Source organism: Callospermophilus lateralis, chromosome 15 (assembly GCF_048772815.1).
Source record: "Callospermophilus lateralis isolate mCalLat2 chromosome 15, mCalLat2.hap1, whole genome shotgun sequence".
In the NCBI taxonomy this organism is placed as follows: Eukaryota; Metazoa; Chordata; class Mammalia; order Rodentia; family Sciuridae; genus Callospermophilus; species Callospermophilus lateralis.
In genome coordinates this window covers 17,039,467-17,058,960 of record NC_135319.1, presented here as the reverse complement: position 1 = coordinate 17,058,960, position 19,494 = coordinate 17,039,467, and the positions used below count along the sequence as shown (strand labels likewise).

At 37.9% G+C, this 19,494-nt stretch overlaps 1 protein-coding gene across 10 annotated transcripts in view; it reads left to right on the top strand.

Moving 5' to 3' along the window:
* LOC143381360 (uncharacterized) overlaps positions 1 to 19,494 on the top strand; it is a 127,420-nt gene that overhangs the window by 45,939 nt on the left and 61,987 nt on the right. For 9 of the 10 annotated variants that reach the window (XR_013088805.1, XM_076834924.1, XM_076834926.1 and 6 more), the window contains one exon: positions 17,022 to 17,144. The exons of the other annotated variant lie outside the window; for it this stretch is intronic. Coding sequence is in view for 8 of the 9 variants with exons in the window: in XM_076834924.1 (XP_076691039.1) it covers positions 17,022 to 17,144 (123 nt within the window). In the remaining variant the exon portion in view is untranslated. The remainder of the gene's footprint in view (positions 1 to 17,021; positions 17,145 to 19,494) is intronic. 10 annotated transcript variants of the gene reach the window in all.

Here is a 19,494-nt window from a genome sequence, read left to right as displayed (position 1 = left end):
AGAGTGATAGCTCATGTGGGTCTGCTGGTGTAAATAAACCTGAGTTCTTCAACCCTGCAAGTGCTGCTTGTTCTCTTGAGAACCAATTTCCATAACATAACAAGAGGCAATATCCTTGAAAACCTGAAACTCTTGCTGCCAATCATTCCCTAATTAATACATTTTTAAATCATGGATTCTGGGCACCTTGTAACACCCAAAGTCTAGCTCTTAGAAGAAGTAATGGGGACAATCCTCTGGTTCAAGACTTAGAATAATTAATAAGGCAGTCATTCCCATCCATCCAATACCTCCGAATCCCTATATACTCTTAAAGTGAACTCCTTCTGACAGAAACTGGTTCTCAGTACTAGATTCAAAGCATGCAATTTCTACATACCAATACATCCTGACTCTCAATATCTGTTTGCATTTGAATGGAGAGAAACAGAAGGTGAGGTGGAACAAGTAACTTGGACAGCTTCCGCTGTTTGGACAAGGATTAGCCAAGGATTTAAGAGACCTTAATTATAAGATTGAACAGTATTACAACATGTATATAATTCTAACATGATCCTCATCCTGTGAGGCTGCAAAAGATCATGTAGAAATTACTAAATTTTCTGGCTGATCATGGATTCTGAATATCTAAAAACAAACAAAAAGGGCCCAGTTAATGCAACATAAAGTAACCTATTTCTGAGTTATTTTGTCAAGGGGAACATTCCTAGTCAATAATTAGCACCATAAAAAATATATTGCAGTGATAACATTGTGCACCAAAAATAAATCAAAGTTGTAAAATCTATTCTCCTAATCTAAAATTCCTAATAAAATATTTCAATATACCGGATGGATCATCTCTACATTCTATAACTTCATGAAAGCTAGAATTTCAGTCAGAGGGTCGCTTTATAAGTATTTTCATAAAATAGGTTGTTTTAGAAATAGTAATAGATACTCAAAATGCAAAATAATTTATCTAAAATTATGTCAGTAAAATGAAAATTATGTCTCCTTACTCAAAATCCTTGGCAAATTATTCTTTGGTAAAGAGTGATGATGATATTCTAGGCATATCATTAAATTTCCATGGATTAGTTATTGAATCTCACAAACTATGAAGGCTGGGCATCATTTTTTTTTTTTTCCAAAACTAGCTCCAATTCTATGTACTCCTCTATTTCCACTCTTGGAATCATGATTTGCAGGTGTTCTTAACAGGAGACAAGAGTCCATTATTTTCTATTAGCTGTTTCTAGTCAAGTTTTATGACATACATCTTCCAACAGAATGGGAAAGGTTTCCAACTTCTTGGAATAAGCCCAGGCAGTTACCCTGCAGGATGGTAAAAGACAGAGGATTAATCACCTGCACTGACCCAGCTGATAGTTGGCCAGATTCCAGAAGCAGGGCTCTGAGATGACTGGTAGCTGAATGAAAGACACACGTGTGAGCTGAAACAAGATCACAAGACAAATAACACTACAGTATTTAATAGAAATACTGTCTAGACTGCAATTGCCCCAGAGTATATACTTTAGCTGGGTGACCACATAAGAGAGGAAATGCAAGTACATCTCTCAGCTGACTGATTCAAACCTTCAAAGAAAGGAGTTTCCTCAAGCTGTAGTAGGTTGTGAATAACTATAATACACATTTGTATGAGAATTATTCTCTACTGGGCAAATGAGAATACTAAAGGTCTGAGTGCTTACACAGCAGTGCAATAGGGGAACAGTGTCTTAAAATGAGGACATTGGATTTTACACCCCTTCTCATCACCATCATGTCCTGATGTGCCATTTCTTCATAGCTGATCAGTATTCACCCAGAGCTTTCAGTTTGGAACACAACAGTCAGTTGACTGGAGATGGCAAGGAACTAGGGAACTCAGGTTCGTAAGTACTGATGCTGGTGTGGAGTTCTAGAATGACTAATGGTGGGACACATAGGAGGAGCTGTAAGAGCCATTAATGTCAAGTAATAGTGGAATCAGATGGATTAGAACATGTGGGAGGGCCCAGGGTGTTGGTCAGTGTAGATCACTTCTCTAACATTCAAAAAGCCTTAGGTTTGATTTATTACACCAAAAGTAAGAAGAAAAGAAAAGCAGACATCCATAAAGACACAAAGACATAGTCTTGGTTTTCCAACATCTTTACTTTCACTTACTAGAAAGAACTATTTGCTATACATACTCGTTGAAAGTGTGCATAACCAAGTCATAACTTTAAATCATTTTTATCTCTAGTAACTGTTGTTCTACAAATATTAAGTTTTCAATAAACATTTCTTAGGAAATTTTTTGAAAGCATGGTTTCTTTATTGATTCTTGAACTGTAGATGCCAGCATTATAATGTATAAACCTTAATCAAAGCATCCTGATATTAAATCCACAAAGCAATTATGGGAGATGAAATATCTCTTGCTAGACTTTTCTCATCATCCAAATATTCCTTTTTAACTGGGTCCTCCTCAATTTTTAATAATAATTTCATTTGTATTAAGGAGCCTACTAATTTCATGTTTAGACTTAATGTTTGAACCTCCAACAAAGAACTGATATTTCTGGTTGAATTTCAGTTCCATGACTCCATGGCAGAATAATTTTTGGTTACTACAAATGAAGTTGATAGGTAGCTGTGGTATACATATAGCAGGCAAAGTCATCTAGTAGATACTGTGGATGCCCCACAAAGGGCTATGATATAAACTCTACATGATTTTATACCCAAAGTTTACCTAAAACCTTAGCCTTTTTAACAAAGACCCATACAAGTTTGTTCAAAAGGCATTGGAAAGTTAGTGCACCCCAAACCCACAATCAGTGAAGAAATGAGTATTATGAATAGGTTTCTTACCTTTGGCCAATGGACCAGTCTGGCTTAGACATGTGTTCATGTTCTCTGAAAACTCTTTTAAAATTGTGCAATGTGCCTGGCATGGTGGCACATGCCTATAATCCCAGTGGCTCTGGAGGCTGAGGCAGGAAGATCGTGAGTTCAAAGCCAGCCTCAGCAATGGTGAGGCACTAAGCAACTTAGTGAAACCCTGTCTCTAAATAAAATATAAAATAGGGCTGAGGATGTGGCTTAGTGGCTGAGTGCCCCTGAGGTCAATTCCTGGTACCCCCCCCCAAAAAAAAAATTTTACAGTGTACTCATACTTCTTCATAAGAAGAAGAGAGTGGAGGAACATATTATGGAGATTCCATGTGTGGTAGAATTTCTCCCACAACTCCTGCCCCTCAGGTAGGATTTTCCCATTTATAAGCTCATTTGGACCTTCCCACCAATCTTCTTCAGAAGGAAATCTCATGAGGAGCTTTTCACACTCTTTTTTTAGGGGAATGCCAGATGAAGCCTCATGCCCAGGTATTCCTTGGGCGCAATCTGAGATTTTGCAGCTTTGTTGAATCATTTCTGCCCACCCCCCCTCCCCATTTCTACAGCCCATGCTACTTCTCCCCAATAGGTCTTCTGTTGTTATCCATACTCATTCTTTAAGAAATCTATGAATATTAGGTGTCCTCTTCCTTTGCCACCTTTCATATGTATTGCATGTCTCTTTTCTTGGAGAATGGACTCTTGCTCAGGGGTTGTGGCCCTAGGGAAAATTCAGATAATTATGACGGGGTTGTATTGACTTCTAAGTAATAGCTGTTCTGTTGATCAACTGGAGTCACCTGCTACAAAAACCCAGGACTACTCTTGGTCCACCATTTGTTGAACTGTACTTTGGGACTTCCCCTTCATGGAGAAACAGTTCATACTACATCCTGAGTAGGATGGCTCCAAAGTGGTCATTGGAAACATCCAACAGTTCCCACCTTACTACAAATGATATGCAGTGGCCTTGGAAAGGCCTAAAGATCATAATATCTCTTTCTGACTTCAATGTTGCATTTATGACTGCATGGACACCTTGTATTTTCTCAGAGAGAAAACCAAATGTTTCTACCACAGCCAGGCCCACTCCTAGCCTAGTCTTTCAATTCTTCTACCTAGGAACATCTTTCTCCTGGGATTTTGACTCAGTGGTATCATACTTGCCTAGAAACATCTTTCTTAGAATGTGGCACAGGTCAGTTCTTTGCCTCCTATCTTCACATGTTGCCTTCTCAGTAGTCCATTCTCAGCAACTTTATTTATTTCATCCTTTCCAATCCCCATTCTAATTTGTCCCTTTCTTACACTTTTATCATCTAAGCTAATATCACTATCTGGCAAACTACATATTTTTACCTAGTTTTTGTTTAGGGTCCAACTGATCATTTTAGGCTATAAGTTCCATAAAAGCTGGGATTATTTACAAATTTGCCCACAATTTGTAAAACATATTTACTGAATCAATGTCTAAAATCTATTTGTTGAATGAGTAAAAGTATCAAGAGTTTCTTTTTTTGTAGGAGGGATTGAGCCCAGGGGCATTTGATCATTGAGACACACCCTCAGCATTTTTCATTTTGAGGCAGGGTCTCATTAAGTTGTTTAGACTGGCTTTGACCTTATAAGCCTCCTGCCTCAACATCTTGAGTTGTTATAATTACAAGCATGCACCACAATGCCTGATCAGGGTTTCTTTTTGAGGTGATAAAAACGTTCCTAAATAAACTGTGGCAGTGGTTGTGCACATCTGTGAATATAGTAAAAATCATCAAACTGTAGGCTTTATATGGGTGAATTGTATGGTATGTGAACTAAGGCTGTCAAAAGAGAACAAGAGATAAAATATCCCAGGCAATGTCATAAAGGAGATCACCATGTATGCTCTGTGAGAATAGAATATGTAGAGAAATTTCCTTCATTACAACATTGACCTGGGATGTCAATTAGGAAAAGCACCTCCACAATGGCTGCAAAGTGCAAGCTCCAACATTAGAAGACAAAGGCTCATATCCTCCAAACACCACTTTCTAGTTGAGGAACTTTGGAAATGTCACCATTTTTTTCTAATGTACAAAATGGGCACATAATAGTACCCAAGGTCTTTAAGTAAACTCTTCACATTATATGGAAAGCTGAAATGTGACAATGGATAATTGCAGTAAATACTGTAATGGACATACTGACCATTATTATGAGGTATTTTCAGGATTTTTATGGCAAACCACAGGAGATGGGAGACACACATAAACAAGATCTCAGTGACTGTTTCTTTTGATGCATCTTTATATACTAAGTGCTGATGGACTTTGTTTTATTGAATGAATGGTATATAAACTTAACCATAGGAGCAATGTTTCCACACTTCCATACAAAATAGGATTGAAGGCATTATTTCCAAATGTGTAAGATCGATGAAATAAATTATTTGCTAATTTAATACTGAGGCAAATTTGTTTCTATTCTTCCTCCACCACTTACCCATTTACCCTCATCCCTACTCCACAAAACTCCCCACCCACATCCATCCCATCTGATGCCCCACTCTACCACCCATGTATGAACCCTCCTATCTCTGCCATAGCCATCAAGAAAACCCAACAAGCACCCAGGAATTGCACCCTTACTTCCTCTGCCCCAATATGCGCCCCCCACACAGATGCAGCATGCCCCTCCCCTTCCCTGTGCTGCCTCCCAGCAACAGGCACAGTGGGTTTCCCCTCCCTCATGCACTATCTCACTCAGCTCCTGGTCCCCTAATCTCTCCACAGCCAGGGCCCAACTCACCAAACACTACCCTTGCACACGGGAACCTTCCCTCCCCTCCATGCTCCAAACTAGGGCTCCAGGGGAAACAATCCACAACAACCTCCTGCTCTGGTGCAGTCCAAAAGGCCAGTGTGGGTGGGCCTGGCATTCTCACTGGGCACTATGGAGAGGATGATGGTTACTCATTCATGGAAGGCAGCAAAGATGTTATGACAAACAGTCCCGGCAGCCTACAAAAGGACAAACCTTGCAGAATACAGAGGAACCTGCTTCTCCAGTTCCTGGCCACCTCTTCTACACCCACAGAAACACGTGGCACCGTGGATCAGATGCATGAGAGGGGTGGTGCTATGCTTCAGGGCTTTGGGGTGGGTCTATATGAGAGGGCATGGCCTATGAATACCCTGTAGGGGAAAAGTGTGCCGAGAAGCAAGACCCAGGGGACTGGACTCAGGGCTCAGTGTCCGATCCCTGGGAGGTCATGGAGCCATAATGATGGTGGACAGTTGATAAGACCTAGTGATAGCAAGACCTACAGTACTCATCCGGTCTACAATGGCTCAGGCTAATGTTGGTTGATATCAACACAACATTCATTCATCCTATGTGTGTCCTTGATTTAAAGACAGCCCTTATAGAAAGTATGTAGTAGGATTCTAAAGTTTTCTTTCCAGTCAGAATGTCTTTTGCACAGTGAGTTTTATTAATTTTCATTTTGAAAAATCTGGTTACATGAAATAAAGTTACATGAAAGGAGATAGAATAGAACATGAATTCAATCCTTTCATTCAACATTTTAGCATTAAAACCAGGAAAGCATAAATTATAACCACTGAAATATCCTCTTTACTACAAGAATATTACAGCACAAAATTCTGATGGGCAAAAATTCTGAAGCTGGCTTTGAATTTGCCATCCTCCTGGCTCCACCTCCCAAGCCACTGGGATTACAGGTGTGCACCACTTTGCCCACACATCCTTCCTTTTGTAATATATATTAATTATATATTAATTTGTGATATATATTGTTAATTAATACATATTATATATATTATGCATTAATGCAATATATATTAAATGTAATATATATAATATATAATATGTAATGTGTGTTTGTACAAACACATATATTTTGTCATCCACTCAATCTATTCATAGACACTTGGCTGTTCTGCACCTTTGTACTGTTATAATAATACTGCTATTGAAGCCAGATTTAGACAGTCAGTATAGGTAAATAAATCAATTCAGGTCAGATCAAGGAGGCCAATTTGAGACCAGGAAGACTGCCCCTGAAGGATTGAAATGCTAATATTTCAGAGTCCTTCCCCCACCCTTATCATGATAATCTGCCCCTGCTCCAACCTGTTGCTAACATAACCTATCCCAAGGATTATCTCTCCCTACAGGGGGTTATAAAAGTTGTTATCTGGCCCTTCCCCTTGTACATCTGCTTCTCACCTTTTGGCCACTCCACTAAGCATCTTCTAGCCTAGTCATATATACAGGAAGGAGAGACATGAAGGGAAGAGAGCAGGAAAATGAAGGAAGCCTGGAATATATAAAAAAGGTAGAACACTCTCACTTCTTGGCATACCAGGATACCAGCTATGACCCCCTTCTCCCTTCTGGGAGAAGTCTATGTTACACCTTTTAAAATAACCCTATTTTTTGCCTGCCTCGGCATGCTTCTCTAATGTTACACTTCAACTTGTGAGGAAGCAGGACTCGTCACTAGTATTGCTATGAACATGGGTGTTAAAATATTTAAGTTCTGCTTTGAATTATTATGGTTGTATACACAGAATTGAAATCATCTGGATCATGTAGGATTTTTGTTTCCATTTTTTTAGGAACCACCACACAGTTTTCCATAACGTAACTACAATTTTAGATTGCCACTAACACTCTAATTTTCTACATCCTTGACAACACTTGCTACATTCTGCTTTAAAAAAAAAAAAAATAGTAGCCACCCTAATGGATGTGATGTAATATCTCATTGTAGTTTTGATTTTCATTTAGCTGATAATAGCAATGTTGATTGTCTTTTTGTGTGTTTGGTTGAATTTTGTCTTTTTGTGTGGTTGAATTTTCTATATATTTTGTATTTTAATCCCTTATCAGTTTGCCACTCTCTTAGTATTTTTAAAATTTATTTTTTATTTATATATGATAGCATAATGCATTATAATTCTTATTACACATATAGAGCACAATTTTTCATATCTCTGGTTGTATGCACAGTATATTCACACCAATTAATGCCTTCATACCTGTATTTTGCATAATAATGATCATCACATTCCACCATCATTAATAACCCATGTTCTCTCCCTTCCCTTCCAATGCCTCTGCCCTATCTAGAGTTCATCTGTTCCTCCCATGCTCCCCCTCCCTACCCCAGTATGAATCAGCCTCCTTATATCAAAGAAAACATTTGGCATTTGGTTTTTGGGATTGGCTATCTTAGCATTATCTTATCTAATTCCATCCATTTACATGCAAATGCCATGATTTTAGTTTTTTAGTTTGGTCAATTTTTCAATTGTTTCTTTTGTTTCAATTTCATTGATTTCAGCTCTGATTTTAATTATTTCTTGCCTTCTACTATTTTTGCTCTTGTTTTGCTCTTCTTTTTCTAGGGTTTTGAGATGAAGTGTGAGATCATTTATTTGTTGATTTTTTTCTTTTTTTGAGGAATGAACTCCAAGCAATGAATTTTCCTCTTAGAACTGCTTTCATGGTGTCCCATAGATTCCGATATGTTGTGTCTGTGTTTTCATTTATCTCTAAGAATTTTTTGATTTCCTCCTTTATGTCTTCTGTAACCCATTGATTATTCAGTAACATAATGTTCATTCTCCAAGTGATGTAGGATTTTTCCTTCCTTCGTTTATCGTTGATTTCCATTTCATTCCATTATGATCAGAGAAGATGCATGGCATTGTCTCCACTCATTTATAATTTCTAAGAGTTGCCCTATGGCATAGTATATGGTCTATTTTTGAGAAGGATCCATGTGCTGCTGAGAAAAAAGTATATCCGCTTGATGGTGGTTGATGTATTCTATATATGTTGGTTAAGTCTAGGTTATTAATTGTGTTATTGAGTTCTATAGTTTCTTTATTCAACTTTTGTTTGGAAGATCTGTCCACTGGTGAGAGAGGTGTGTTCTACAGTTATAAGTCACCCATAATTATTGTGTTGTGGTTTATTTGACTCTTGAACTTGGGGAGAGTTTGTTTTATGAACATAGAAGCACCATTGTTTGGTGCATAAATATTGATAATTGTTATGTCTTGTTGGTGAATGGTTCCCTTTAACAGTATATAGTGTCCTTCTTTATCCATTTTGATTAACGTAGGCTTGAAGTCAATTTTATTCCATATGAGGATGGCCACCCCTGCTTGCTTCCGAGGACCATGTGAGTGGTATGATTTTTCCCAACCTTTCACCTTCAACCTGTGTATGTCTTTTCCTATCAGATGAATCTCCTGAAGGCAGCATATTGTTGGATCCGTTTTTTTTAATCCAGGTTACCAGCCTATGTCGCTTTATTGGTGAGTTTAAGCCATTAACGTTTAGGGTTACTATTGATATATGGTTTGTACTTCCGGTCATGTTTGTTTGTTTATTTATTTATTTTTAATTTGGTTTGTTTTTCCCTCTTTGATTAGTCCCCACCCCCCCACCCCCCGCTTTACTGAGGTACTTCCCACTGTTGGTTTTGGTTGTTCTTTTTCATTCCTCTTCGCGTATGGTCTTGCCCAAAATGCTTTGCAGTGCTGGTTTTCTGGCTGCGAATTCTTTTAGCTTTTTTTTTTTTATCGTGAAAGATTTTTATTTCATTGTCAAACCTGAAGCTTAATTTTGCTGGATACAATATTCTTGGTTGGCACCCATTATCTTTCAGCGTTTGAAATACGTTGTTCCAGGATCTTCCCGCTTTTAGCATCTGTGATGAAAAATCAGCTGTTAACTTAATTGGTTTACCCCTGAATATAATCTGCCTCCTTTCTCTTGTAGCTTTTAATATTCTCTCCTTGTTCTGTATGTTGGATATCTTCATAATAATGTGTCTTGGAGTTGGTTTATTGTGGTTTTTTGTATGTTCAGCATCCTGTAGGCTTCTAGGATTTGGACATTGCTTTCATTTTTCATGTCTGGAAAGTTTTCTAAAATTATTTTATTTAACAGATTGCTCATTCCTTTGGTTTGGACCTCTATACACTCTCTATCCCAATGACTCTTAAGTTTTTTTTTTTTGTTTTTTTTTTTTTTTGTGATATCCCATATCTCTTGGATGTTTTGTTCATGGTTTCCTACCATCCTTTCTGAGTTGACTAGACACTTTTCTAGATGATATATTTTGCCTTCATTGTCTGATCTTCTGATTTTTACTTGATCTACTCTACTGGTAATACTCTCATTTGAGTTTTTAATTTGGTTTATAGTTTTCTTCATTTCTAGGATTATTGTTTGATATTTTTTATAACCTCTATCTCCCGGTAGAGTTGTTCTTTTGCTTCTTGAATTTGTTTATGTAATTCATTGTCAAATTGTTCTTTCATTGTTTACATTTGCTGTCTAATGACCTCTTTAAGATTCCATTCCATCTGAGTCAGTATGCCTTGAGTTCTTTATCTGACCATTTTTCTGATGCCTCTAGGTTCTCCTGTAAATTTAAGCTGTCCTGCATTGTTTGTAATCTTTTTTTCCTTGTTTTTATCATGATGCTCACATTACTTTCCAGCTCTGTTTCACTGCTGTGTTACTATTTTTTCCTATAATTTGTTTTGGTATTGTATATCTCCGGGATCTCTCCATTGTGATGGGAGACTATGTCTAGAGATGTTGGGTTTTATTGTATTTTAAAGCAAATTCATTCGTTTCATAAAAGACATACGGAGGGGCTGGGGATGTGGCTCAAGCGGTAGCGTGCACGCCTGGCATGCGTGCGGCCTGGGTTCGATCAGCACCACATACAAACAAATATGTTGTGTACGCCGATAACTAAAAAATAAATATTAAAAAAAATTCTCTCTCTCTCTCTCTCCCTCTCTCTTAAAAGAAAAAAAGACATATGGATTCTGATGGTGTATAGCGATCTGCGGTTTGGTCTTAGGACTTTATGTTTAGGTCGGGTGATGTGATGGTATGGGGGTTAGTATATCTTAGCTACCTTGGAAGATTGCTCTACTGAACGGGGATATTAACAGGAAAATGGACCGGAGTATTTGGGGGGTAGCTAGGGACTTGGGAGCACTATAGACAGCCTTGGAACATTCACCTATATGCATTTAGTAAATTACATGTAATAGAAGTCATAATGCTTGGGAGGAAAGGTAGGGGAAGGGGAATGAAGAAGTCACTAAAGAGAAATAGAGAAAAATAGATAGAATAAAAGAAAAGTGAAAAATAAAAATTGAAAAGAAAAAAAAAGATAAATGCAGTCTTAGAGTAGTATTATCTTTACTTCCAGTAGGTGGAGCTGTGCCCTCCTGGCCAAGCTTCTGCCCTCAATATGCAGAAAACAATCCCTGTGAGGCAGCTTCTCTTCCCCAACTGTGCAGCTCTCCAATCCTGGCTGCCCAGGGCCCTTTCTGGTCTCCAGCCTCCTTTCCTCCCCCCACCCCCCCACCCTGCTTCTCCTGCCAGCCAGGACCCACTCACTGGTGACATTCGCCACAGATCTAGCTACATGCCGGGCCTGCAGCCCCCGGGGTGCCCTGTTCTCTTGAACAACTGGGCACTATCTCTGTTTGCCATTCACCCAGACTCCAAGGTTGTGGAGCCCGGGAGCTGGGGGTCGTCAGCTTATTTTGCCTGATTCCCTCCGGTAGCCCTGCCCCCGAGAGCTGGCGGAAAAAGGCCTTGGCTGTTGCCACTGGTGGGAGGGGGAGTTGGATGTCACGTGCCCCTCCTGTTTCCCTCAGCTCCGATAATCACACCCACGGAGAACTGGGGAGAGATTTTTTAGATTCCCCAGCTGTATGGATAGGGAGGGCTGTCACCGATTTCACTGTGGAGTGATCCCTTCCGCCGAACTCTGATGATGTCAGTTCTCTGCCATGGTGGGCACTGGTCTCCTTGCCTGGGTGTCTGATGGGAAGGGTGTGTCTGGTCTGACTCTCCTAAGTCCCTACCTCAGATCTTGGTCTGCTGGCCCATGGAGGCTCGGTTGGCACCTCCTCAAAGGGTCCAAAGTTTTGTTTCTCTATGCTGCTCATGGGTCTCCTTAGTGCTGAGTCATGGCAGGTTGGTGGTGGGTCGACAGCGGGTCACCAATCAACCAGCCAGTACCTCCACACGCTGGGTGGCCTGGATTCACCCGCGCCTGAGCACGCTGTGGCCTTTGAGAATCTCAAACTCCTTGCTTAGTTTTCACCTCAGCTCAACTTTGCAGGACATTCCTGAGCAGACAGCATCCAGGCATTCTGAAGTCTCTCTCTGCCAGCATAGCTGAGGAGGTCACAGGAGTGCTCTCTCCCCATCCGCCGCTATGTTCTTCCTCCTATTTCCCATGATTTTATTCTTTTTTATTGCTGAGTAATATTTCATTGTGTATGTATGCCACATTTATTTTATCCTTTCATCTGTTGAAGTTCATCTAGGTTGGTTCCACAGTTTAGCAATTATGAATTGTGCTGCTATAAACTGTGGCCCTGTAGTATGTTGTTTTAAGTCCTTTGGGTATAGACCCAGGAGAGGGACAGCTGGGTCAAATGGTGTTTTCATTCCCAATTTTCCAAGAAATTTCCATACTGCTTTCTATATTGGCTGCACCAATTTGCAGTCCCAGCAGTAGCATATGAGTGTGCCTTTTTCCCCACATCCTCGCCAACACTTATTGTTGTTTGTATTCTTGATAGCTTCCATTCTGACTGGAGTGAGATAAAATCTTAGAGTAATTTTGATTTGCATTTCTCTAATTTCTAGAGATGTTGAACATTTTTTCATATTTGTTAATGATTGTATATTCTCTTCTGAGAAGTATCTGTTCCATTCCTTGGCCCATTTATTGATTGGGTTATTTGTTTTTTTTGGTGCTAACGTTTTTGTGTGCTTTATATATCCTAGAGATTAGTGCTGTATCTGATGTGCTTGTGGTAAAGATTTGTTCCCATTCTGTAGGCTCTCTATTCACCTCACTGTTTTCTTTTGTTGAGAAGAAGCTCTTTAGTTTGAATCCATCCCATTTATTGATTCTTGGTTTTAATCTTGTGCCATAGGAGTCTTATTAACAAAGTTGGTTCCTAATCCAACATGATGAATATTTGGGCTTTGTTTTTCTTCCATTAGGCACAAGGTCTCTGGTTTAATTTCTAGGTCTTTGATCCACTTTGAGTTGAATTTTGTGCATGGTGAGAGATAGGGGTTTTATTTCATTTTTTTGAATATGGATTTCCAGTTTTCCCAGCACCATTTGTTGAAGAGGCTGTGTTTTCTCCTTTGTCTAATATAAGATAACTGTAGTTTTGTGGGTTAATATCTGTGTTCTCTATTCTGTACCATTGGTCTACCAATGTGTTTTGGTGCCAATACCATGCTGTTTTTGTTACTATTGCTCTGTAGTATTGTTTAAGGTGTGGTATAGTGATGCCACCTGCTTCACTCTTCCTGCTAAGGATTTTTTTTTAACTACTCTGGGTCTCTTATTATTCCAGATGAATTTCATGATTGGTTTTCCTATTTCTATGAGGAATGCCATTTGGAATTTTGATTGGAGTTGCAGTAAATCTGTATAGTGCTTTTGGTAGCATGGTCATTTTGATAATATTGATTTTGCCTATCCAAAAGATCTTTCCATCTTCTAAGGTCTTTTTTTGATTTCTGTCTTTAGGGTTTTGTAATTTTCATTATATAGCTCTTTCACTTCTTTTGTTGATTCCCAAGTATTTTATTTTATTTTATTTTTGAGGCTATTGAAATTGGGGTGATTTTCCTCATTTGCCTTTCTGTGGATTGTCACTGATATACAGAAATGCCTTTGATTTATGGGTGTTGATTTTATATCCTGCTACTTTGCTGAATTCTAGTAGTTTTCTGGTGAAACTTTTAGGGTCTTCTAGGTATAGAATCATATCATCAGCAAATAGTGCTAATTTAAGTTCTTCTTTTCCTATACATATCCCTTTAATTTCTTTCATCTAATTGCTCTGGTCAGTGTTAACATATAAAAAAGGCAGAATGCTCTCACTTCTTGGGATACCAGGATACCAGCTATGACCCCCTTCTCCCTTCTGGGAGAAGTCTGTTACACCTTTTTAAATAAACACTGTTTTTATGCTTGGCTTGGCATGCTTCTCTAATGTTAAATAGAAGTGGTGAAAGAGGGCATCCCTGTCTTGTTTCAGTTTTTAGAGAGAATGCCTTCAATTTTTCTCCATTTAGAATGATGTTGACCTGAGGCTTAGCATAGATAGCCTTTGTGATGTTGAGATATGTTCCTGTTAATCCTAGTTTTTCTAGTGTTTTGAACATAAAGAGGTTCTGTATTTTGTCAAATGCTTTTTCTGCATCTATTGAGATGATCCATATGATTCTTATCTTTGAGTCTATTGATGTGATGAATTACATTTATTGATTTCTGAGTGTTGAAACCTTATATCTGGGATGAATCCCACTTGATCATGGTGCATGATCTTTTTGATATGTTTTTGTAATTGATTTGCCAGAATTTTATTGAGAATTTTTGCATCTATTTCATTAGAGATATTGAAGTGTTTTTTTTTTTAATGTGTCTTTGCTTGGTTTTGGAATCAGAGTGATATTGTCCTCATGGAATGAGTTTGGAAGTGCTGCCTCTTTTTCTATTTCCTGAAATAAATTGGAGATTATTGGTATCCATTCTTCTTTAAAGGTCTTGTAGAACTTGGCTGTGTATCTGTCCAGTCCTGGGCTTTTCTTGGTTGGTAGACTTTTGATAGTGTCTGCTTTTGAGTCACTTGAAATTGATCTGTTTAAATTGTGTATATCATCATGATTCAATTTGGGCAAATTATGTGACTAGAAATTTGATGGTGCCTTCAATATTTTATTGGAATATTTTCAAAATAATTTCTAATTATCTTCTGTATTTCTGTAGTATCTGTTGTGATATTTTTTCTTCATCACGTATGTTAGTGATTTGACTTTTCTCTCTCCTTCTCTTTGTTAGCATGGCTAAGGGTTTGTCAATTTTATTTACTTTTTTAAAGAACTAACTTTTTGTTTGTCAATTTTTTAATTGTTTCTTTTGTTTCAATTTCATTGATTTCAGCTTTGATTTTAATTATTTCCTGTCTCCTGTTGCTTTTGGTGTTGATATGTTCTTTTTCTAGGGCTTTGAGATGTAGTGTTAAGTCATTTATTTGTTGACTTTTTCTTCTTTTAAGGAATGAATTCTATGCAATGAACTTTTCTCCTAGAACTGCTTTCATAGTGTCCCAGAGATTTTGATATGTTGTATCTGTGTTCTCATTCACCTCTAAAAACTTTTTAATCTCTTCCTTGATGTCTTCTATACCCCATTGTTCATTCAATAGCATATTACTTAGTCTACAGGTGTTGGAGTGGATTTTATTTTTTATCTTATCATTGATTTCTAATTTCATTCCATTATGATCTGCTAGAATGCAGGGTAGTATCTCTACTTTTTTATATTTGCTAAGAGATGCTTTGTGGCATAGTAAATGGTCTATTTTAGAGAAGGATCCATGTGGTGCTGAAGAGAAAGCATATTCACTTGTTGGTAGGTGAAATATTCTATATGTCAGTTAAGTCTAAGTTATTGATTGTATTATTGAGTTCTATAGTTTCTTTGTTCAGCTTTTATTTGGAAGGTCTATCTAGTGACTAAAGAGGTGTGTTAAAGTCACCCAAAATTATTGTGTTGTGGTCTACTTGAGAAGCGTTTGTTTGATGAACATAGCTGCTCTATTGTTTGGGGCATATATATTTATAATTGTTAAGTTCTATTGGTGTATGGTTCCCTTGAGCAATATGTAGTGTTCTTTTTTATCCTTTTTGATTGACTTTACTTTGCAGTCTACTTTGTTTGATATGAGGTTGGAAACCCCTGCTTGCTTCCACAGTCCATGTGAGTGGTATGATTTTTTCCAACCCTTCACCTACAGTCTGTGAATGTCTTCATCTATGAGATGAGTCTCTTGGAGGTAGCATATTGTTGGGTCTCTTTTTAAAAAAAAAAAAATCAATCTACCAGTCTGTCTTTTGATTGGTCAGTTTAGGCCATTAACATTCAGGGTTATTATTGAGACATGATTTGTATTCCCAGCCATTTTTATTTATTTTTGGTATTTAACATTACTTGGTTTCTCCTCTGATTAGATTTTCCTTTAGTGTAATCCCTCCCTCTGCTGATTTTCATCATTGTTTTTCATTTTTTTCTTCTTGGAATATTTTGCTGAGGATATTCTGTAGTGCAGGCTTTCTTGCTCTAAATTCTTTTAACTTCTGTTTATCATGGAAGTTTTTTTTTTATTTTATCATCAAATCTAAAGCTTAGTTTTGCTGGATATAAGATTCTTGGTTGGCTTCCATTTTATTTCAGAGCTTGGTATATGTTGTTCAACTATCTGCTGGCTTTGAGGGCTGGGTTGAAAAATCTGTTGAGATACTAATTGGTCTCCTCCTATATGTGATCTGATTCCTCTCTCTTATGGCTTTTAAGATTCGATTCTTATTCTGTATGATAGACTTTTTCATTATAATGTGCCTTGGTGTAAATCTGTTGTAATTTTATACATTGGTGTCCAGTAAGCCTCTTGTATTTGGTTTTCCAATTTGTTCTTTATGCTTGGAAATTTTCTGATACCTTATTGAGGAGATTGTGTATTTCCTTTGGTTTGACACTCTGTGCCTTCCTGTAGATTTAGTCTTTTGATGCTGTCCCATAATTCTTGGATGTTCTGTTCATGATTTCTAACTTTCTTCACTGTGTGGTGAACTTTTTTTTTTTTTTTTCAGATTGTATACTTTGTCTTCATTATCTGATGTTCTTTCTTCCAAGTTATCTAGTCTGTTGGTTATGCTTTTTATTGAGATTTTATTTGATTTATTGTTTCCTTCATTTCAAGAATTTCTGACTTTTTTTCAGAGACTGTATCTCTCTCTTGAAGTAATCTTTTGCTAACAGTATTTGTTCTCTCATCTCCTTGTTGGAGTGATCATTTTTTGTCTGTATTTGCCCATTTAGGTCATGTTTTTTTTAAATTAACAGTTCATTTTAATTATGAACCTTCTAAACTCCTTCTCTGATATTTCATCCACTTTGCTGTCCATGGGTTCTGGTTTGTTTGGGGCACTTTCCTCCCTCCCTTGTTTTTTTATGTTGTCTATTTGTCTATTTGTCTTTTTTTTTTTTTTTTTTTTTGCAGTGTGCATCCGAGATATTACAGTTTCTACCATGCAGATTGTTTGTACCTCACCTTGATGTTGGGCTTCCAGACCCAGCTGATGTCCCTTAATGAAGGCTACTGCATCCTCGGTCTGGGTCTTGGGTAAGTTGGAGTGGGAGGATCTGGGATGCTGGGCTTAACCTCCCCTGGTAGTCTGATGGTAGGAAGGAGTGGTCCTGCACCAGACGCTAGGCTCTGGCAGTGTCTGCCCTGCTGGTAAAGGGTGGACCAGGCCTGCTGTGTGCCTGGGCCCTGCAGAGGCAGGTGTGGGTGGATGTAGGCCAGGCTTTACCCCTCACATTAGTCTGCTGGTCGGAAGGGGCAGTCCTGCACCAAAGGCTTGGCTCTGGTTCTATCTGCGTTTCTGGGAAAGGGCTGGACCAGATCTGCTGTGCACCTGGGCCCCCAGAGGCTGGTGTGGGTGGGTCTACCCAACCTCAGTATTTGATGGTGGGTTGGTTCCATTACTGACTGTGGATACCAGTATCCATAAGTGCAATATAAAATTTGTATAGTATTTGCATATAATGTATGCACATACTTTCCTATACTCTAAATTACATCCAAATTACTTATAATACCTAACGCAATGTAAATGTTAAATAGTCATCCTTTGTTTTATAGAGTAATGTTTATAGAGTAATGACAAAAAAAAAGATTAAGGTATGTTGGCACAGACTAAATTTTTTATTTTTTTCAAATAATTTCAATCCACAGTTGTTTGAGTCCATGGACTTGGATATTGACAGCAAGCCTATATGTTCTATAGAGTTTTCCCTAGTGTGTGAGTTGACTCCTGCCCCATGATTTCTTTTGATTCACACAATCTTTTAATCTCCTGTTATTTTCTTTTTTGCCTGAACTTTCTTTTTATCCTCTTCCTCCTCCTCTCCTCCTCCTCCTCCTCCTCCTCCTTCTTTACTATTGTTATTGTTGTTGTGTTGTTATACTGAGGATTGAACCCACGCACTCTGTACCACTGTACTACATCCCAAAGATATTGCTATTATCATTATAATTAGGCAAATGGGGACCGGGAATTGAACCCATGTGCTGCAAGCACTCTGCCACTGAGTCACACTCCAGCCCTTTCTGTCCTTATCTGAAAATGGAAAGTCAGTATTTTTTGTATTATGAGTCATTTGATGAATTACATTTATTTTATTTATTTATTTTCATGTGGTGCTGAGGATCGAACCCAGGGCCTTACATGTACTTGTCGAGCATTCTACTACTGAGCCACAACCCCAGCCCGATAGTTCTTTGTTTTTTATTTGAGAAAAATGTGCTATTCTTTTCTCCATGAAATGAGGGGATATGAGATTTTTGTTGTTATTGTTGTTTTGCTGGTGTTTGGATGCAGTAAGGTAGAGGCCACCAAATGGTCATTTGGCTAAGGGAAACAGCTTTCTTTATAGAATTTTATTTGTGTCTGTGTCTGTCTTAGACTGTCATAGATTGAGTGGCTTAAAAACAAACATCAATTTCTCAAAGTTTTGGAGACTAAGTAGCTCAAGAACAAGCTACGGGAAGGTCCAGTATCTGGTGATCCACTTGCTGATTTGCAGATGGCCAACTTCTTGCTGTATCCTACTTGGTAGATAGTTAGAGAAAAGCAAGATCTCATGTCTCTTTATGCAAGGACAATGATCCAATTCATGAGATCTCCAATCTCATGACCTAATTACCTTCCAAACACTCCATCTTCAAATATCATCATCTTAGGTTTTAGGATTCAATATATGACATGGGGGGTGACATAAACTACCTATCTACAGCTTGTATAACTCTTTAGTTGGAAAATATGGGAGATGATAAGGAAAATAAAGGAATTTTCTATTAAGTTGTTTCTTAGTTTCAAAGTCCCCAGTTGCCTAACTTCTTTCCAAATTTCAGAGTCCTCCTAGGCTCATTGTTGTGTCATGACAAGGGTTTTTAAATTATAAGGACAACCTAAGAAGAGCTGCTACATTGTGGCTTAAATTCAAGATATAGAATTTTTCCAACATTATGATGAATATTTTCAAACACAAAGCAAAACTGAAAGAAGTTTATAATAAATACCTAAATACCTTTACACATTATGATGAACATTTTCAAACACAAAGCAAAACTGAAAGAAGTTTATAATAAATACCTAAATACCAAAACCACCTAGATTTTATCACTGATGTGGTATACTTGTGTTAGCATGGTCCTGAATAGCTAATGTCTGGAAAGAACACAAATTGTCCTCTACAGTACAGTAGGAAAATCATAAGGGTAATTACAAACAAAATGTTTGGAGGACAGTTTTTGTCTATGCCTGTCTTATTTTAGACTTTCTTAGATTGAGTGACTTGAAAATACAGGTGTATGATTTTATCACATAAAGTTAATAACAGATGAAATTATTCTGTAAGATGTATAAATGGGTGGTAAAACTATAAAGAAAAGCAAAAATATCTATCTC